At 47.4% G+C, this 20,163-nt stretch overlaps 1 protein-coding gene across 9 annotated transcripts in view; it reads right to left on the bottom strand.

Annotated features, from left to right (window-relative positions):
* LOC133449012 (son of sevenless homolog 1-like) overlaps positions 1-20,163 on the bottom strand; it is a 211,294-nt gene that overhangs the window by 93,194 nt on the left and 97,937 nt on the right. For 8 of the 9 annotated variants that reach the window (XM_061728139.1, XM_061728110.1, XM_061728132.1 and 5 more), the window contains 8 exons: positions 11,496-12,157; positions 11,251-11,332; positions 10,872-10,985; positions 10,613-10,716; positions 9,240-9,462; positions 9,014-9,133; positions 8,786-8,948; positions 69-186 (listed from right to left, as the gene is read on the bottom strand). The exons of the other annotated variant lie outside the window; for it this stretch is intronic. In XM_061728139.1, the coding sequence (XP_061584123.1) occupies positions 69-186; positions 8,786-8,948; positions 9,014-9,133; positions 9,240-9,462; positions 10,613-10,716; positions 10,872-10,985; positions 11,251-11,332; positions 11,496-12,157 (1,586 nt within the window). The remainder of the gene's footprint in view (positions 1-68; positions 187-8,785; positions 8,949-9,013; positions 9,134-9,239; positions 9,463-10,612; positions 10,717-10,871; positions 10,986-11,250; positions 11,333-11,495; positions 12,158-20,163) is intronic. 9 annotated transcript variants of the gene reach the window in all.

The raw sequence follows: 20,163 nt of genomic DNA on the forward strand, positions 1-20,163 counted from the left end.
TCACACACGCACACGTAAGTTATGGCCGACGGCAGTTGTGGAACGTGACAGGTGGAGCCGGATCGTACCAAAGAACGGGACGCAAGGGGGGTTGATGGAGCGGAGCTTGGCTAGGTACTTCTTGTAGTGGTCTTCGCTCAGCTCGTGAGCCTCCTCCAGGATCTTTCTCTGTTTACTCGGAATTAGCTGAAAATCAAAAATACATCTAAATGAAATCTGAGAGAATGTGTTTCATACAGAAATGTATGTAGAACCCCAAATGACAAACAGAACACTTCCAGCTGGTGAGGAAGACCCAAACTATTCCAGGAGTGTCCTGGCTCGTCTATTCTTACCACTATGATACACGTAGAACATGATCTGAAAGTTGTTAAGGAATGGGGGTACGGTCCTTACATTCAAAAGTGGCTCTTACATCCAGAGACCGGCAAAGGGGGGAAATGTTCTGGAAAGAAACACCGGGATGTAAGCGCCTAAGGATACACCGGGTCATAAGCGCCTAAGGAAACACCGGGTTATAAGCGCCTAAGGAAACACCGGGTCATAAGCGCCTAAGGAAACACCAGGATGTAAGCGCCTACGGAAACACCGGGTTATAAGTGCCTAAGGAAACACCGGGTCATAAGCGCCTAAGGAAACACCGGGATGTAAGCGCCTAAGGAAACACCAGGATGTAAGCGCCTACGGAAACACCGGGATGTAAGCGCCTAAGGAAACACCAGGATGTAAGCGCCTAAGGAAACACCGGGTTATAAGTGCCTAAGGAAACACCGGGTCATAAGCGCCTAAGGAAACACCGGGATGTAAGCGCCTAAGGAAACACCGGGTTATAAGTGCCTAAGGAAACACCGGGATGTAAGCGCCTACGGAAACACCAGGATGTAAGCGCCTACGGAAACACCAGGATGTAAGCGCCTAAGGAAACACCGGGTCATAAGCGCCTAAGGAAACACCGGGATGTAAGCGCCTAAGGAAACACCGGGTTATAAGCGCCTAAGGAAACACCGGGTCACAAGCGCCTAAGGAAACACCAGGATGTAAGCGCCTACGGAAACACCGGGATGTAAGCGCCTAAGGAAACACCAGGATGTAAGCGCCTAAGGAAACACCGGGTTATAAGCGCCTAAGGAAACACCGGGTTATAAGTGCCTAAGGAAACACCAGGATGTAAGCGCCTAAGGAAACACCGGGTCATAAGCGCCTAAGGAAACACCAGGATGTAAGCGCCTACGGAAACACCAGGATGTAAGCGCCTAAGGAAACACCGGGTTATAAGCGCCTAAGGAAACACCGGGTTATAAGCGCCTAAGGAAACACCGGGTTATAAGCGCCTAAGGAAACACCGGGTTATAAGTGCCTAAGGAAACACCGGGTTATAAGTGCCTAAGGAAACACCGGGTTATAAGCGCCTAAGGAAACACCGGGATGTAAGCGCCTAAGGAAACACCGGGTTATAAGTGCCTAAGGAAACACCGGGATATAAGTGCCTAAGGAAACACCGGGTTATAAGTGCCTAAGGAAACACCGGGATGTAAGCGCCTAAGGAAACACCGGGTTATAAGCGCCTAAGGAAACACCAGGTTATAAGCGCCTAAGGAAACACCGGGTTATAAGTGCCTAAGGAAACACCGGGTTATAAGCGCCTAAGGAAACACCGGGTTATAAGTGCCTAAGGAAACACCGGGTTATAAGCGCCTAAGGAAACACCGGGTTATAAGCGCCTAAGGAAACACCAGGATGTAAGCGCCTAAGGAAACACCGGGTTATAAGCGCCTAAGGAAACACCGGGTTATAAGCGCCTAAGGAAACACCAGGTTATAAGTGCCTAAGGAAACACCGGGTCATAAGCGCCTAAGGAAACACCAGGATGTAAGCGCCTAAGGAAACACCGGGTTATAAGCGCCTAAGGAAACACCAGGATGTAAGCGCCTAAGGAAACACCGGGTTATAAGCGCCTAAGGAAACACCGGGTTATAAGCGCCTAAGGAAACACCAGGATGTAAGCGCCTAAGGAAACACCGGGTTATAAGCGCCTAAGGAAACACCGGGTTATAAGCGCCTAAGGAAACACCGGGTTATAAGCGCCTAAGGAAACACCGGGTTATAAGTGCCTAAGGAAACACCGGGTTATAAGTGCCTAAGGAAACACCGGGTCATAAGCGCCTAAGGAAACACCAGGATGTAAGCGCCTAAGGAAACACCGGGTTATAAGCGCCTAAGGAAACACCGGGATGTAAGCGCCTAAGGAAACACCGGGTCATAAGCGCCTAAGGAAACACCGGGATGTAAGCGCCTAAAGAAACACCGGGTCATAAGCGCCTAAAGAAACACCGGGTTATAAGCGCCTAAGGAAACACCGGGTCATAAGCGCCTAAAGAAACACCGGGTTATAAGTGCCTAAGGAAACACCGGGTTATAAGCGCCTAAGGAAACACCGGGTTATAAGCGCCTAAGGAAACACCAGGATGTAAGCGCCTAAGGAAACACCGGGTTATAAGTGCCTAAGGAAACACCGGGTTATAAGCGCCTAAGGAAACACCGGGTTATAAGTGCCTAAGGAAACACCGGGTTATAAGCGCCTAAGGAAACACCAGGATGTAAGCGCCTAAGGAAACACCAGGTTATAAGTGACTAAGGAAACACCGGGTTATAAGCGCCTAAGGAAACACCGGGTTATAAGCGCCTAAAGAAACACCGGGTTATAAGCGCCTAAGGAAACACCAGGATGTAAGCGCCTAAGGAAACACCGGGTTATAAGTGCCTAAGGAAACACCGGGTTATAAGCGCCTAAGGAAACACCAGGTTATAAGCGCCTAAGGAAACACCGGGTTATAAGCGCCTAAGGAAACACCGGGTTATAAGCGCCTAAGGAAACACCGGGTTATAAGCGCCTAAGGAAACACCGGGTTATAAGTGACTAAGGAAACACCGGGTCATAAGCGCCTAAGGAAACACCGGGTTATAAGTGCCTAAGGAAACACCGGGTCATAAGCGCCTAAGGAAACACCGGGTCACAAGCGCCTAAGGAAACACCGGGTTATAAGTGCCTAAGGAAACACCAGGATGTAAGCGCCTAAGGAAACACCAGGTTATAAGTGACTAAGGAAACACCGGGATGTAAGCGCCTAAGGAAACACCGGGTTATAAGTGCCTAAGGAAACACCTGGTTATAAGTGCCTAAGGAAACACCGGGTCATAAGCGCCTAAGGAAACACCGGGTTATAAGTGCCTAAGGAAACACCAGGATGTAAGCGCCTAAGGAAACACCGGGTTATAAGCGCCTAAGGAAACACCGGGTTATAAGTGACTAAGGAAACACCTGGTTATAAGTGCCTAAGGAAACACCGGGTCATAAGCGCCTAAGGAAACACCGGGTTATAAGTGCCTAAGGAAACACCAGGATGTAAGCGTCTAAGGAAACACCGGGTTATAAGCGCCTAAGGAAACACCGGGTTATAAGTGCCTAAGGAAACACCGGGTTATAAGTGCCTAAGGAAACACCGGGTTATAAGCGCCTAAGGAAACACCGGGTTATAAGTGCCTAAGGAAACACCGGGTTATAAGTGCCTAAGGAAACACCGGGTTATAAGTGCCTAAGGAAACACCGGGTTATAAGCGCCTAAGGAAACACCGGGTCATAAGTGCCTAAGGAAACACCGGGTTATAAGCGCCTAAGGAAACACCGGGTCATAAGCGCCTAAGGAAACACCGGGTCACAAGCGCCTAAGGAAACACCGGGTTATAAGTGCCTAAGGAAACACCGGGTTGTAAGCGCCTAAGGAAACACCGGGTTATAAGCGCCTAAGGAAACACCGGGTTATAAGCGCCTAAGGAAACACCAGGATGTAAGCGCCTAAGGAAACACCGGGTTATAAGCGCCTAAGGAAACACCGGGTTATAAGCGCCTAAGGAAACACCGGGTCATAAGCGCCTAAGGAAACACCGGGTTATAAGCGCCTAAGGAAACACCAGGATGTAAGCGCCTAAGGAAACACCAGGATGTAAGCGCCTAAGGAAACACCGGGTTATAAGTGCCTAAGGAAACACCGGGTTATAAGTGACTAAGGAAACACCGGGTTATAAGCGCCTAAGGAAACACCGGGTTATAAGCGCCTAAGGAAACACCAGGATGTAAGCGCCTAAGGAAACACCGGGTTATAAGTGCCTAAGGAAACACCGGGTTATAAGCGCCTAAGGAAACACCAGGTTATAAGCGCCTAAGGAAACACCGGGTTATAAGCGCCTAAGGAAACACCGGGTTATAAGCGCCTAAGGAAACACCGGGTTATAAGCGCCTAAGGAAACACCGGGTTATAAGCGCCTAAGGAAACACCGGGTTATAAGCGCCTAAGGAAACACCGGGATGTAAGCGCCTAAGGAAACACCGGGTTATAAGCGCCTAAGGAAACACCAGGTTATAAGCGCCTAAGGAAACACCGGGTTATAAGTGCCTAAGGAAACACCGGGTTATAAGCGCCTAAGGAAACACCGGGTTATAAGCGCCTAAGGAAACACCGGGTCATAAGCGCCTAAGGAAACACCGGGTTATAAGCGCCTAAGGAAACACCGGGTTATAAGCGCCTAAGGAAACACCGGGTTATAAGCGCCTAAGGAAACACCGGGTTATAAGCGCCTAAGGAAACACCCGGTTATAAGTGCCTAAGGAAACACCGGGTTATAAGTGCCTAAGGAAACACCGGGTTATAAGCGCCTAAGGAAACACCGGGTTATAAGTGCCTAAGGAAACACCGGGTTATAAGTGCCTAAGGAAACACCGGGTTATAAGCGCCTAAGGAAACACCCGGTTATAAGTGCCTAAGGAAACACCGGGTTATAAGTGCCTAAGGAAACACCGGGATATAAGCGCCTAAGGAAACACCAGGTTATAAGTGCCTAAGGAAACACCAGGATGTAAGCGCCTAAGGAAACACCGGGTTATAAGCGCCTAAGGAAACACCAGGATGTAAGCGCCTAAGGAAACACCGGGTTATAAGCGCCTAAGGAAACACCGGGTCATAAGCGCCTAAGGAAACACCGGGTTATAAGCGCCTAAGGAAACACCGGGTTATAAGTGCCTAAGGAAACACCGGGTCATAAGCGCCTAAGGAAACACCGGGTTATAAGCGCCTAAGGAAACACCGGGTCATAAGCGCCTAAGGAAACACCGGGATGTAAGCGCCTAAAGAAACACCGGGTTATAAGCGCCTAAGGAAACACCAGGTTATAAGTGACTAAGGAAACACCGGGATGTAAGCGCCTAAGGAAACACCGGGTCATAAGCGCCTAAGGAAACACCGGGTCATAAGCGCCTAAGGAAACACCGGGTTATAAGTGCCTAAGGACACACCGGGTTATAAGCGCCTAAGGAAACACCGGGTTATAAGCGCCTAAGGAAACACCGGGTTATAAGTGCCTAAGGAAACACCGGGTTATAAGTGCCTAAGGAAACACCGGGTTATAAGCGCCTAAGGAAACACCGGGTTATAAGCGCCTAAGGAAACACCGGGTTATAAGCGCCTAAGGAAACACCGGGTTATAAGCGCCTAAGGAAACACCGGGTTATAAGTGCCTAAGGAAACACCGGGTCATAAGCGCCTAAGGAAACACCGGGTTATAAGCGCCTAAGGAAACACCGGGTCATAAGCGCCTAAGGAAACACCGGGTCATAAGCGCCTAAGGAAACACCGGGTTATAAGTGCCTAAGGAAACACCAGGATGTAAGTGCCTAAGGAAACACCAGGATGTAAGCGCCTAAGGAAACACCGGGTTATAAGTGCCTAAGGAAACACCAGGATGTAAGTGCCTAAGGAAACACCGGGTTATAAGCGCCTAAGGAAACACCAGGATGTAAGCGCCTAAGGAAACACCAGGATGTAAGTGCCTAAGGAAACACCGGGTTATAAGCGCCTAAGGAAACACCGGGTCATAAGCGCCTAAGGAAACACCGGGTTATAAGCGCCTAAGGAAACACCCGGTTATAAGTGACTAAGGAAACACCGGGTCATAAGTGACTAAGGAAACACCGGGTTATAAGCGCCTAAGGAAACACCGGGTTATAAGTGCCTAAGGAAACACCGGGTTATAAGTGACTAAGGAAACACCGGGATGTAAGCGCCTAAGGAAACACCGGGATGTAAGCGCCTAAGGAAACACCAGGTCATAAGCGCCTAAGGAAACACCGGGTCATAAGCGCCTAAGGAAACACCGGGTTATAAGCGCCTAAGGAAACACCGGGTTATAAGTGCCTAAGGACACACCGGGTTATAAGCGCCTAAGGAAACACCGGGTTATAAGCGCCTAAGGAAACACCGGGTTATAAGTGCCTAAGGAAACACCGGGTTATAAGTGCCTAAGGACACACCGGGTTATAAGCGCCTAAGGAAACACCGGGTTATAAGCGCCTAAGGAAACACCCGGTTATAAGTGACTAAGGAAACACCGGGTCATAAGCGCCTAAGGAAACACCGGGTTATAAGTGCCTAAGGAAACACCGGGTTATAAGTGCCTAAGGAAACACCGGGTTATAAGTGCCTAAGGAAACACCGGGTCATAAGCGCCTAAGGAAACACCGGGTCACAAGCGCCTAAGGAAACACCGGGTTATAAGCGCCTAAGGAAACACCAGGATGTAAGTGCCTAAGGAAACACCGGGTTATAAGCGCCTAAGGAAACACCGGGTTATAAGCGCCTAAGGAAACACCGGGTTATAAGCGCCTAAGGAAACACCAGGATGTAAGCGCCTAAGGAAACACCAGGATGTAAGCGCCTAAGGAAACACCGGGTTATAAGCGCCTAAGGAAACACCAGGATGTAAGCGCCTAAGGAAACACCAGGATGTAAGCGCCTAAGGAAACACCAGAATGTAAGCGCCTAAGGAAACACCAGGTTATAAGCGCCTAAGGAAACACCAGGATGTAAGTGCCTAAGGAAACACCGGGTTATAAGCGCCTAAGGAAACACCGGGTTATAAGCGCCTAAGGAAACACCGGGTTATAAGTGCCTAAGGAAACACCAGGATGTAAGTGCCTAAGGAAACACCGGGTTATAAGCGCCTAAGGAAACACCGGGTTATAAGTGCCTAAGGAAACACCAGGATGTAAGCGCCTAAGGAAACACCGGGTTATAAGTGCCTAAGGAAACACCGGGTTATAAGTGCCTAAGGAAACACCGGGTTATAAGTGCCTAAGGAAACACCGGGTTATAAGTGCCTAAGGAAACACCGGGTCATAAGCGCCTAAGGAAACACCGGGTCACAAGCGCCTAAGGAAACACCGGGTTATAAGCGCCTAAGGAAACACCAGGATGTAAGTGCCTAAGGAAACACCGGGTTATAAGCGCCTAAGGAAACACCGGGTTATAAGCGCCTAAGGAAACACCGGGTTATAAGCGCCTAAGGAAACACCAGGATGTAAGCGCCTAAGGAAACACCAGGATGTAAGCGCCTAAGAAAACACCGGGTTATAAGCGCCTAAGGAAACACCAGGATGTAAGCGCCTAAGGAAACACCAGGATGTAAGCGCCTAAGGAAACACCAGAATGTAAGCGCCTAAGGAAACACCAGGTTATAAGCGCCTAAGGAAACACCAGGATGTAAGTGCCTAAGGAAACACCGGGTTATAAGCGCCTAAGGAAACACCGGGTTATAAGTGCCTAAGGAAACACCAGGATGTAAGTGCCTAAGGAAACACCGGGTTATAAGCGCCTAAGGAAACACCAGGATGTAAGCGCCTAAGGAAACACCAGGATGTAAGTGCCTAAGGAAACACCGGGTTATAAGCGCCTAAGGAAACACCGGGTCATAAGCGCCTAAGGAAACACCGGGTTATAAGCGCCTAAGGAAACACCAGGTTGTAAGTGCCTAAGGAAACACCGGGTTATAAGCGCCTAAGGAAACACCCGGTTATAAGTGCCTAAGGAAACACCAGGATGTAAGCGCCTAAGGAAACACCAGAATGTAAGCGTCTAAGGAAACACCGGGTTATAAGTGCCTAAGGAAACACCAGGATGTAAGCGCCTAAGGAAACACCAGAATGTAAGCGTCTAAGGAAACACCAGAATGTAAGCGTCTAAGGAAACACCAGGATGTAAGCGCCTAAGGAAATACCAGGATGTAAGCGTCTAAGGAAACACCAGGATGTAAGCGTCTAAGGAAACACCGGGTTGTAAGCGCCTAAGGAATGATGAGGCATTGTGACACCGTGACTGACGTGAAACTCCAGCTTCCTCCCCCTGCAGGGCCAACACCTTGGAACAGACTTGAACCACGGGAATGCCATATGACGAAGTTCCTGACTGACTGATATGTTAATACCAACTCCATATGACGAAGTTCCTGACTGAATGATATGTTAATACCAACTCATTTGGCCACAGACTTGAATAACGAGAACACCCTATGGGGTCATTTCCAACTGAATGATATTCATGCCGAATGCCAGAGGACGGCATTTGGCCACAGATCACATCTGACTGTGAATACCCTTTAATTGCTTTTTGTCTTTCACCTTTGGCTTGTTGATTCTTGCCTTTTGTGCTTTGAACTTACTGTATAAAGAGTCATGATTTCGACCATTCTTGGTCAGCACACCAACCCAGGCTTACTGAATAAAACTCACTACACCACAGCAGACTTCTGAACTGGTTTTGATAATATTCTTCAACACAGGACATGTCGTTTTTTTAGATTGGTACATTATCTGGTGTTTTGTGCTGAGAGGTTGGGCTTGATTATCCTCTAGAGCAGAATTATTGAATGGGAACTGGTGTGTGTGTGAGGGAGGAGTTACCTCAAAGGTGTGGTCCAGTCTGTAGACGGGTGAGGAGTTCATGGCACTGACAACTTCCAGGACGCCGTTAAAATTATTGAGCTCTTGAAAAACTTGTAAGATCTCGATGATACGAGAAACAATGGCAACTCGCTCCTCCAGGTGCTCGGTCTCCACTATGCACCTGTAGAGAGAGTACTATCAGGTGATAGGTCTAGCAGAGACGGGTGATGTGGGGGCGGGACTTACTTCTCCAACCACAGCGTCAGGTTGGTGGTGTGTCGAATCATCCTCAGCAGGTTCGGGGAGTGGATCTCTTTGTCCTCTTTGGTCCAGACGCTGCCCACCAACTCGGATGGCTGCACTGCCCTGCAAACGAGGTGAGAAACCAGTGAGACCCCGCAGAGCAATGTACAAGACCAGAGACAGGTGTGTTACTGCCACGTGTGTTACCGCCACGGGACCCGAGTGTTACCTGTAGAAGTCGGACTCCAGCAGGGTGAGCTGGCGGGCGATCTCGATGGGGTGCAGAGTCATGAGGTCGAATGGCTCCATGTTTCCTGGTTTACAGATGTGCCACTCGATGGGGGGGGGGGAGTTCTGGAAGGTGATGCTGTGACTCGGCAAGCTCACCTGCATCTGCTTCTTCCTCTGGATGATCTTAGTGATAGACTCCACCCACTTCCTCATGGCTTTACCTGCAATCACATCATGTCGCTTTACAGGTGGGCGGTATTTATGGCACATTGTTATGTACTCCAAAAACAAAACATTTATAATTTATAGTTTAAAAAAATACTAAAATACTGCCTATAATGTGACATAAAAGCAAAATATGCCCGGCGCCTGGGCAGGTTGTTAGCCTAGCGCCTGGGCAGTTTGTTAGCCTAGCGCCTGGGCAGGTTGTTAGCCTAGCGCCTGGGCAGTTTGTTAGCCTAGCGCCTGGGCAGGTTGTTAGCCTAGCGCCTGGGCAGGTTGTTAGCCTAGCGCCTGGACAGGTAGTTAGCCTAGCGCCTGGGCAGGTTGTTAGCCTAGCACCTGGACAGGTAGTTAGCCTAGCGCCTGGGCAGGTTGTTAGCCTAGCGCCTGGGCAGGTTGTTAGCCTAGCGCCTGGGCAGTTTGTTAGCCTAGCGCCTGGGCAGGTTGTTAGCCTAGCGCCTGGACAGGTAGTTAGCCTAGCGCCTGGGCAGGTTGTTAGCCTAGTGCCTGGGCAGGTTGTTAGCCTAGCGCCTGGAAAGGTTGTTAGCCTAGCGCCTGGACAGGTAGTTAGCCTAGCGCCTGGGCAGGTAGTTAGCCTAGCACCTGGACAGGTTATTAGCCTAGCGCCTGGGCAGGTAGTTAGCCTAGCACCTGGACAGGTTGTTAGCCTAGCGCCTGGACAGGTTGTTAGCCTAGCGCCTGGGCAGGTTGTTAGCCTAGCACCTGGACAGGTTGTTAGCCTAGCACCTGGGCAGGTAGTTAGCCTAGCACCTGGACAGGTTGTTAGCCTAGCGCCTGGGCAGGTATTGTTAGCCTAGCACCTGGACAGGTTGTTAGCCCAGCGCCTGGACAGGTAGTTAGCCTAGCACCTGGACAGGTTATTAGCCTAGCGCCTGGGCAGGTAGTTAGCCTAGCACCTGGACAGGTTGTTAGCCTAGCGCCTGGACAGGTTGTTAGCCTAGCGCCTGGGCAGGTTGTTAGCCTAGCACCTGGACAGGTTGTTAGCCTAGCACCTGGGCAGGTAGTTAGCCTAGCACCTGGACAGGTTGTTAGCCTAGCGCCTGGGCAGGTATTGTTAGCCTAGCACCTGGACAGGTTGTTAGCCCAGCGCCTGGACAGGTAGTTAGCCTAGCGCCCTAGCGTACCCACCTCTGACTGAAGCGATGAACTCCTCCAGCTGGCTCAGCAGGAACGGGTCTCTCTCGAAGTCGTAGAAATGATGCTCCACCCAGTGACGACAGACATTCAGAACTCTACAGAACCAGGTCACACAGAGATGTTAAGACTGTTAAAAACTGGACTTATTAACATTCAGGACATGTCCTAGAGTACAACACAAGAGAACTGAAACGGAGCTCTGGATAAATATTAAAACACAGAACCAAGATCATGGAACAGGGCTGCATACCTGAGCTGAACCGGCTGGACAAACTCTTTCCGGAAACGCTTCTCAGCACTGAGAAGCTGCTCTCCTCCTTCCCCTGGATCAGCATCAGTTGTCCTTGGCTCTGGGATATCAAATCTGAAATCATAAGGAGATCTGAGACCACTTCTGATGCTTCCCTGAGACCTTTAAAACGTCCAGGTTTCCTTGCTGATATTGAACCTTGAAATAACCTGTGTTTCTGTGACGGTTAGGAAATGAAGATAATCCTTCAAGACAACAACTTCAAATGTTACTGTGAGTGCAATAAAAGTGTTCTTTTGTCTGAAACGGAGGATGTGCAGATGATAAGAAGCTGGCAGAGGTACAGAGAAGTGCATTCTAATGTGACAGGTGAGCTCACCTCTCAATGAGAAGCTGCAGCAGCTCCAGAGGTTTACAGAAGGACCTGTAGGTCGTCAGGAAGGTCCGCACAAAGTTCGGATCTGAGGGAGGAGACATTAGTCAAATCATCAAGGACAAAACCAGAGCCCAGACGGGGCCGGCAGAGACCTGGAGAAGGTCAGGAGACCACGCCCATCAGGACGCCTCACCCGTCAGGAGACCACGCCCGTCAGGACACCTCACTTGTTTGACATCAGTCCTCACCTGCGTACATGTGGAAGGTGAGTCTCTCGATCAGCTTCAGGACCGTCCCTGCTTTGATGATGGGGATCCCGGACATGGACTGCACGTTCTCCTCGAACACCACGTTCTGGTCAGAGTCTGGCTCGGCGAAGCGGTACTCGTGGACGCCCGGAAGCCTCATCTGCTTCTCCTTCTCCTCCTGCAGCATGGCCTTGTCCAGCATGCGCTCCAGCGTGCTGCGGTACTGCAGCGAGATCAGCGCCGCCATCCAGCCGTTCTTCTCCTCTGCGGTTTTGGCAGCAAACACCACGCTGTTGCCGTCCTTCAGGATGATCTCAAAGGCGTGACGGTACTCTCCCTCTTTGTCGTCCTTGTCGTTGATCTGGACTTTGCGCATGAAGAACTTCTCCTTGAGGCGGTACTCGGCGGCGGAGCCGGCGCCGGGCAGCCTGGGGGGGCCGTGGTTGGACTTGCAGCAGATCATGAGGCCGTCAAACAGGAAGATGTGCCGTTCGTGTTTTGCGCCCACTCGGGTCAGCGTGCCCTCCATGATGAACTCATTGCAGCACTGACCGATGTCTTTCCCCTCCCAGCCGTCGATGTTCTTCTGGATCTCGTTCATCTTCTTGATGGCTAGGTGCTTCCCTTTCATCTGATGGCTGTAGAAACGACACGCTGACTCGCTGCACACCACAGAAGAAGAGTCAGAGGAGAAGAAGAATAGTAAGTGTGGGGTCTGCTGTTCTGCTTCGTTATAGCCATCAGAACCTCCTCCAACTGTGAGGAGCACGACATTGAGTGCGTTTACATGGGAAGTTTAAAGGTATAGTCTGTAATCGTATTCAAAAACATTTATTGTTATACTGGGTGAAATGGTCCTTCCATCCTGAGAGTAGCCAGTGAATAATGTGTTCAGAAAAAGGAAAGAAAAACATCCGACCCCTCTGACAGCTTTAATCCTGTAAAAACTCTCCAATCTGTTTTTTGCGCACCGAGTGGCACGGATTGGTCAGAGGACCAGAGGATTGGCAGGGGGGAAAGAACCAATCAGATGCCTTCATTTTAAGTCCCGCCCACGCCCCCCTCTGTCCCATGCGCGCACTCGTCACGTCGAAAATCTTGCCGGAAAACTTCACACACTCGAGTCACGTTTGCTGAAGAATGGCGCAGAAAACGAGAAAACGCAGCCAAATATCCCACCTCCCCAGTATGGGGGTCCGTGGGGATGGAGGCGTCTCCATCCCGGCGAGGGCGGAGAGCGCCGGTGCGGGTGGCGGTGCGCTGCCGTGCAGGCTCTGGAGCCACGGCTACGCCGTAGGGTACGGCGTAGGGTACGGCGTAGCCTACGGGATAGGGTACGCGGCGACGCGCACCATTCTGCTTTGGTTTAACGCGCAACCATAAATCAGCCTTCAGTGTGTGCTCGGTGTGCTATTCTGAACACTTCTCCGCCGAGGCACAACTTTTGCGGTATGCGTTCATTGTTGTGTCTGAAAATGATGCGCAGTGCCCACCCAATCAGAAACGGTACAGATATTCTGTGATATTTTTTTATATTTATAAAAAAATAAAGGATCCCCATAACTTGGATTGGGTGGGCAGGATGCACGTTTGGGTGGGCACAGCCCCCCCCCGGCCCCCCCTAAAACCAGCCTCGCTTACAGGTGAATGAGACATGGGGTAGTTTTATTGAAAATGTACTGCCCAAAATGTCATGGAAAACTCGACTCCTGCAAATGCGCGTTCCCCAAAGTTTGTGGGGGCGGGGCTTTGGACGGAGCACTGACGGGAGGGGGAGGAGGGGTGGGGCTTAGAGGAGGGGCGGGGCTTAGAGGAGGTGCCACTTTCAAATCTTGCTAGCTCTCCAACATTATAGACTATACCTTTAAAAGAGCTTGAGGCCGGATTGTGGCAGGATTTATGAAAAAAATCCGTATAAGTTTTAAGTTTTCTAGTAATAATGTCAGATGAAGCGTTCCAAACCCAAAAGAATGTTTCCTCTAGTGTATCTCTCCTTTGCCTTGAACAGGCTGTGTGCTGCAAAATGTGCTGCAATTCGGTCCCGAATTTCCCGCGCTGGGCTGCGGATGTGACGTCACATGACGCTGCATGCACGTTCTCCCGTGCCGGCTTCACTGTTGGCTGCAGTACCCCCGACGGCCGTCGTGGTGAAGGGTGGCGCTAGAGAGTCTCATTTCTTAAAAGGAGCCTCAAGCTCCTTTAATTCCTCTTTAATTCAGAATTAAAATTAAATCCGATTTAAAATGAGTAAGAATTACTATGTAAACACCTAATTCCGAATGAAAATGGCCATTCAGAATTAAACTCAATTCTGAAGTAAGTGGCTGGTTTATTCCAACTTTAAATCCGAATAGAATAATTCCGCGATCATGTTTACATTCATTCCACTTTATATTAATTCCGGTCTTTCTGCGCTGCTCGTTCCCTCGCCCGTCTGGCTCGAGTAGGGATGGGAATTGATAAGATTATTTCAATTCCGATTCCATTTTCGATTCTGCTTAACGATTCGATTCTTTATCGATTCTCTTATCGATTCTCATTTGGAAAAAAGGAGAAGAAACAATTTTAGTATCAACTTTGTTTTAATAAAACAAAGTTGATACTAAAATTGTTTCTTTGTTTCAATTTATTTGTTTCTCTGATCTTTTTTGTTCAAAAGATATAAAACTTTTATATCTTTGAACAAAAACATATAAGTGAGGTCTTAAGATGCTCCCAGCCTTGGGCTCCTCGATGGTGCCAGGGGGTCCCCACAAAACTATTTGTAATATACAGTAAAATATGTATTTAATATAAAATATTAATAATAAAATAAATATTCTTCTGTAGAAATTAACTAAAAACAACAAATTACTTTGTAGCAATTGCACAAGAATGTCCAGTAACATGTTCAACACCACAAACTTAGTCCCTGCTTGGTGACATTCATCTATTCTGGCCTGATACTCTTCCCTGCCTTGATGAAAGGAGAAGCTAGCGGTAGAAGCTCTTTAACTTCTCCATAGATGAGCTGACGAGCTGCAGCTGTGTCAGGAGCTCCGCTGTCCGCCGGAGCGCCCGGCTCGTCCACGTGGCGCAGCTCTTCTAAAGCATGATTTATGGTTCCGCGTTACACCAACACAGAGCCTACGGCGTACCCTACGCCGTAGGCTCTGCGTTGGTGTAACGCGGAACCATAAATCAGCCTTACCACACGCCGGCTGACTTCGCGCTCCCAGCGGATCAGCCGGCCGAGTCCTAACAGTTTCCCCCGTTTGGTAAAATGTCCACATTGCAAGGATTGTCGCCCTGTTGTCATCCTTTTTGGTAAAATGTAACCAAACTTTCGAGAGTTTATGCCGCTTTGTCCCCGTGTTTTCCTGCTGGGCGCGAATGCGCACGTTGCGCAACGTGCTTGGTGACGTCATTCGCGCTGACTGTAATCAATAAGGGAATCGTTTGCGGAAAAGGCAAACGATTCCAAGGAATTGAAACACTGGGAACCGGTTCTCAACAAGACCCGGTTCTCGATTCCAATCCCTAGTCGCGATGCTTGCACGTGAGAACCACGTAGAGGACCTACGGGGTCGTTGCCGTTCCTACCATATCTTGCTGATCCCACCTCCAACCACAAGGTGGCGGTGTTTTCTACAGCTAGCAGTGCTCAGTCAACTTCCTGTATACGGGTAGGACGTGACAACGGCGCAGATGAAGATGATGCAGTGTGAGCTGGGAACTTTAACTGACATTACAAATGCTATATTTAAGCCTGGACTGAAAACAAGGAAGAAAACGATTACGTAGCTGGAAGTACCAAAAAGCTTCCAAGCAGACCAGTCACACACTGACGTGTGGCATCATAACTCCTACCAGACGTGAACCTCAGGTGTTCCCCGCAACGTCGTAATAGAACTAACTCTTCTAGAGTAGGCTCCTGCATCTGCTCCAGAACTACATCTCTAATCTAAAATGAGACGCCCTTTTTAAAAAAAAATCATTTTATTTGTTTCCATGACCCTCATTTGATCAGTAAAAGATCATTATGACTTTTGCGAATGTGGAACTTGGAACACGATGGATTATCAAGGGGAGATAAGTGTAAACACCACTAGTTGCTGATAATGATAGGCAATCATTTGTCATATTAACCGTTTGAATTAGTGGTCATTTTTGGTTTATAATGGTACTCAGGGATATAGAATGATCAACAAATGCCAGGGGGTGCTTGAGTGTTTTAATTGGCGCCACCTTTTCACTTTTGTTTTTATACTTTAAAATTACTTGTTGAATGTTTACTTTATGCTTTTCTTGTTTTGTCTGTTAATTTGTTAGTGGAGGAGTCTCAACTAAACAAGACCATCATAGACTCCTGTATCTGGAAACATATGCTCTCTACAACAGACTACGGCTAGGCCACTTCTGAATGCTCATGTGAATAAATCCGGAGGTTGTCAGGTCACTTTTGCTAGTCGGAATGTGAAATCCTTAAACCATCCAGTAAAACGTAAGAAAGTAATCTCACATCTGAATCAACTCAATATTGGGATTGCCTTCCTCCAAAGACCCATTTGAACACCTTTCATCATTTTACACAGAGGGGGACGGGTGGCTCAATTTTACCATTCCAACTTTCACTCCAAATCTAGAGGAACTGCTATTCTTCTCAATAAGAATGTCCCATTTTTATGTCCAGTGTTGAGGCAGACTCTGCTGGTCGGTATATAATAGTGGTAGGCTAAATAAATAACACCCCTGTCATACTAGCAAATCTGTACGCACCAAATTGGGATGACAGCATGTTTTTTTTACTAGTTTTTTTCGTGTCTACCCAATATAGACACACAACCAGTACTGGAGTTGAGGAGAGATGAGGGGGGATGGCATCACCCCTGAAATAAAAACGGTCCAAATCATCCCCCTGTAAAACTGCCATCCCCCCTTTCCATCCCTTATGTCAGTTCATCAATGAATGTGGTTTTACTGCTATTTCAACATTTAGACTCATCACCAGAAAAATAACACCAGAAAAATAACTTTTGACAATTTTCACCTGTTTCAAGTAAATTTTCACTTGAAATAGGGCGCATGCGCTACGCAGCGACCGGCAGCAGTGAGAAGCATGTCCGTCTTGTCTGTCAGAGTTTTTAGTCTTTAAGTCTGTTTTTTAAGCTTCTAAACTTTTAAACTCGGTGTGTACCCTGAACTGATCAACCTCACTTTCGCATGATTAAGTGTAACACGATTCAGTGACATGGATCTGACTCTGATCCTTTTATTGGCGGTGCTGGCGTCCTCATGGCACATGGGGCTGTTGACGGCACCTGATCTCAATACCATTCAATACACCAGAGACTATCTGCTGAAATTCTCAAACCCTGTGATCAGCGGACCACCAGTGGACCTGGTCTTTCCTGATCTGAAGGAATTTGTCGGCCACAGGGAAGGCGACAACTTCAGAGCTCCACAACGAAAACCGAGGAGGCGTGGCAGGAGAGGCGGCGTGCGGGAGCGCATGAGACGGCAACACCTGTTGCGCATCCCCCTCCCTTCAATTATCCTGTCCAACGCCCGCTCTCTCCGCAATAAAACTGAGGAATTACAGGCTCTTGTTCGCCACCAGCATGTATTCAAAGAAGCCTGCATCCTGGCCTTCTCTGAGACCTGGCTCGGGGAAAGGGATTCTGACGGTGATCTGGCCATAGTCGGGTTCGGGGTTCCGCTCCGTACCGACAGAGTGTCAGCAACAACTGGAAAATCATGCGGAGGTGGAGTATGTGTTTATATAAATGATCGCTGGTGTAAAACTGTTCTAGTAAGAGAGAGACTCTGTACCAAGGATGTGGAGCTGCTCTCTCTCTCTATGCGTCCGAGGTATTTGCCTCGTGAATTTCCACAGATTTTTGTGACTATCGCTTATGTTCACCCAAAAGCAAACGAAAAGAATGCAGCAGAGCTCATCTCTCAGATCGTGCATAAACTCCAGTCCTTATCTCCTGACGCTCCTAATCTGGTTTTAGGTGACTTTAACCACTGTTCTCTGGTCAAGCCTCTCAGGGGTTTTTATCAGTATGTGTCCTGTCCCACTAGAAATGACAGGATCCTGGACAAGTGTTACGGGTCCATTAAAAATGCGTATAAATCAATCCCACTCCCCCCTCTTGGGTCAGCTGACCATAACTGTGTTCACTTGGTTCCTTCATACCGTACATGTCTTCAGAGGGGGAAGGTGGCAACCAGAAATATCAAAGTGTGGTCAGAAGAGGCCACACTGACTCTCCAGGGCTGTCTTGACAGCACAGACTGGGAGGAGTTCATCGAATCCTCTAGTGACATCAACGAACTTACTGACGTGGTCAGCTCTTGGATAACTTATTGTGAGGACATTGTGGTCCCTGTTAAGACTGTAAAATCATACCCAAACAGTAAACCCTGGGTGAGCAGTCACCTTAAGGTGCTATTAAACAAAAAGAAACAAGCTTTTAAAAAGGGGAATTTGTCTGAGCTGACATCTGTACAAAAGGAAATCAAACGGGAAATAAGGAGAGCAAAATTATCTTATAAACGAAAACTAGAAGACAAGCTTAGCAATAATAACCTGGGTTCAGCATGGGATAGTATCAGGTCTATGGTCGGCCTGACTGACAATGTGAATAAAAGGGTCTCATTAGATGGGTTCTCCTCAGATGCAGTTCTGGCTCGAGAGCTAAACAAATTCTACTGTAGATTCGACGTGCATGATTTTAATAATGAAATAATGTCATTGAAAGCCACAATGTTGTCATCAAATGATCAAGTTTCCCCTCTTTTTGATGCTCATTCTGTGGTTAAAACTTTTAAACGCTGTAAAAGACGAACAAGTGCAGGCCCTGACAATATCAGTAGCCGATTACTTTTAAACTGTGCTGAACAGCTGGGTTTTATTTTCAACTATATTTTTCATTTATCCTTGTCCCAGCAGAAAGTGCCTGACTTGTGGAAACAGTCTACTATTGTACCTGCTGCAAAATCCAAACATCCTAAATCATTAAATGACTTCAGACCGATAGCCTTGACTTCACTAGTTATGAAGTCTTTTGAAAGGCTTATCAAAGCTGAACTGATGAAAGTCACTAATAATTTGATTGACCCATTGCAGTTTGCGTACAGGTCCAAAAGGGGGGTCCAGGACTCCACCATAACTTTGCTAAACTACATCTTTAAGCACCTTGAGAGTTCCAATAATCATGCCAGACTGATGTTTGTTGATTTCTCATCCGCCTTCAATTCAATCCAGCCTCATCTATTAATCCAGAGACTGAGAAACAACTTTGGTCTGAAAGACAGTATTGTTGGCTGGATCTTAGACTTTCTGACTTGTAGAACGCAAAGAGTCAGAGTAAACGGGCAGCTCTCTGACCTATCCGTAACATCTACTGGCTCACCTCAAGGATGCGTCCTTTCTCCGCTGTTATACATACTGTATACAAATGACTCCTGTAGCACTTTTGAAAACTGTCACATACTCAAGTTCGCAGATGACACTGTTATAGTGAGCCTGCTGAAAAGTACTGAGACTTCACATGGTCCTGTGTTTGAATACTTTTTAAAATGGTGCGAGGAATCTTTTTTATCTTTGAATATTTTTAAGACGAAGGATATGTGTATTGATTTCAGACGCGTGCAGCCCTCTCCTGTAAGAAAAGTGATTGAGGGTGAAAAAGTCGAAATAGTTGAGTCTTACAAATATTTAGGCACTATTATTGACAACAAACTGTCATTTGGGAAAAATTCAGACTCGCTATATAAGAAAAGCAGCAGCGCCTTTTCTGTCTCCGAAAACTTTCTAAATACCAGGTCGATTCTTCCCTGATGTCTATGTTTTATCGTTCTTTTATCGAATCTGTCATCACTTTTTCTTTCATTTGTTGGTTTCAATCCTTAAAAGTCAAAGACAGAAACTTGCTCAATAAGGTTGTCAGTCTAAGCAGCAAAATAATCGGGTCGGCTCAACAAAAATTACAAGAACTTTATAACAAACAGCTGATCAAGAAGGCAAACTCCGTATTGTCTGATTGCTCACATCCCTTACATCAACAGTTTCAGTTTCTACCATCAGGTACACTGCTTAGACTCCCTTTTGCAAAGACTAACAGATACAAACACTCCTTTGTTCCCTCCGCTATTGTTCTTTTAAATGCAGGAAGGAAAAGGTAGTGGGTGAAAAGGTAGTGGGTGAAAAGGTAGTGGGATGGAAAAGGTAGTGGGATGGAAAAGGTAGTGGGATGGAAAAGGTAGTGGGGGAAGCTTAAGTCTATACTATTATTGTAATTTAGTATGTATATTTTGTATATTTTATAATTTAGTATGTATATTCAGTATGTATATTTTATGTATATTTACCCATTGTGTGCTTCTCTTGTTGCGAAACTAATCGCCCCCTTGGGGGACAAATAAAGTAATTGATTGATTGATTGATAAGTAGGAAAATCTGCCAGTGGGACAAGATTTATCTTCTTATTACAAGAAAAAAAATCTTGTTCCACTGGCAGATTTTTCTACTTATTTCAAGTGAAAATCTACTTGAAACAGGTGAAAATTGTTGTTTTTTCCAGGGATGAGTCTTGTTTTAAGTGTAATGAGATTTTTTTACTAAAATGAGACATTTTAACTAGAAATAGTTAGACAAAATATTCTTGTTAAGATGTTGAGT

Source organism: Cololabis saira, chromosome 1, assembly GCF_033807715.1.
Source record: "Cololabis saira isolate AMF1-May2022 chromosome 1, fColSai1.1, whole genome shotgun sequence".
Lineage (NCBI taxonomy): Eukaryota > Metazoa > Chordata > Actinopteri > Beloniformes > Belonidae > Cololabis > Cololabis saira.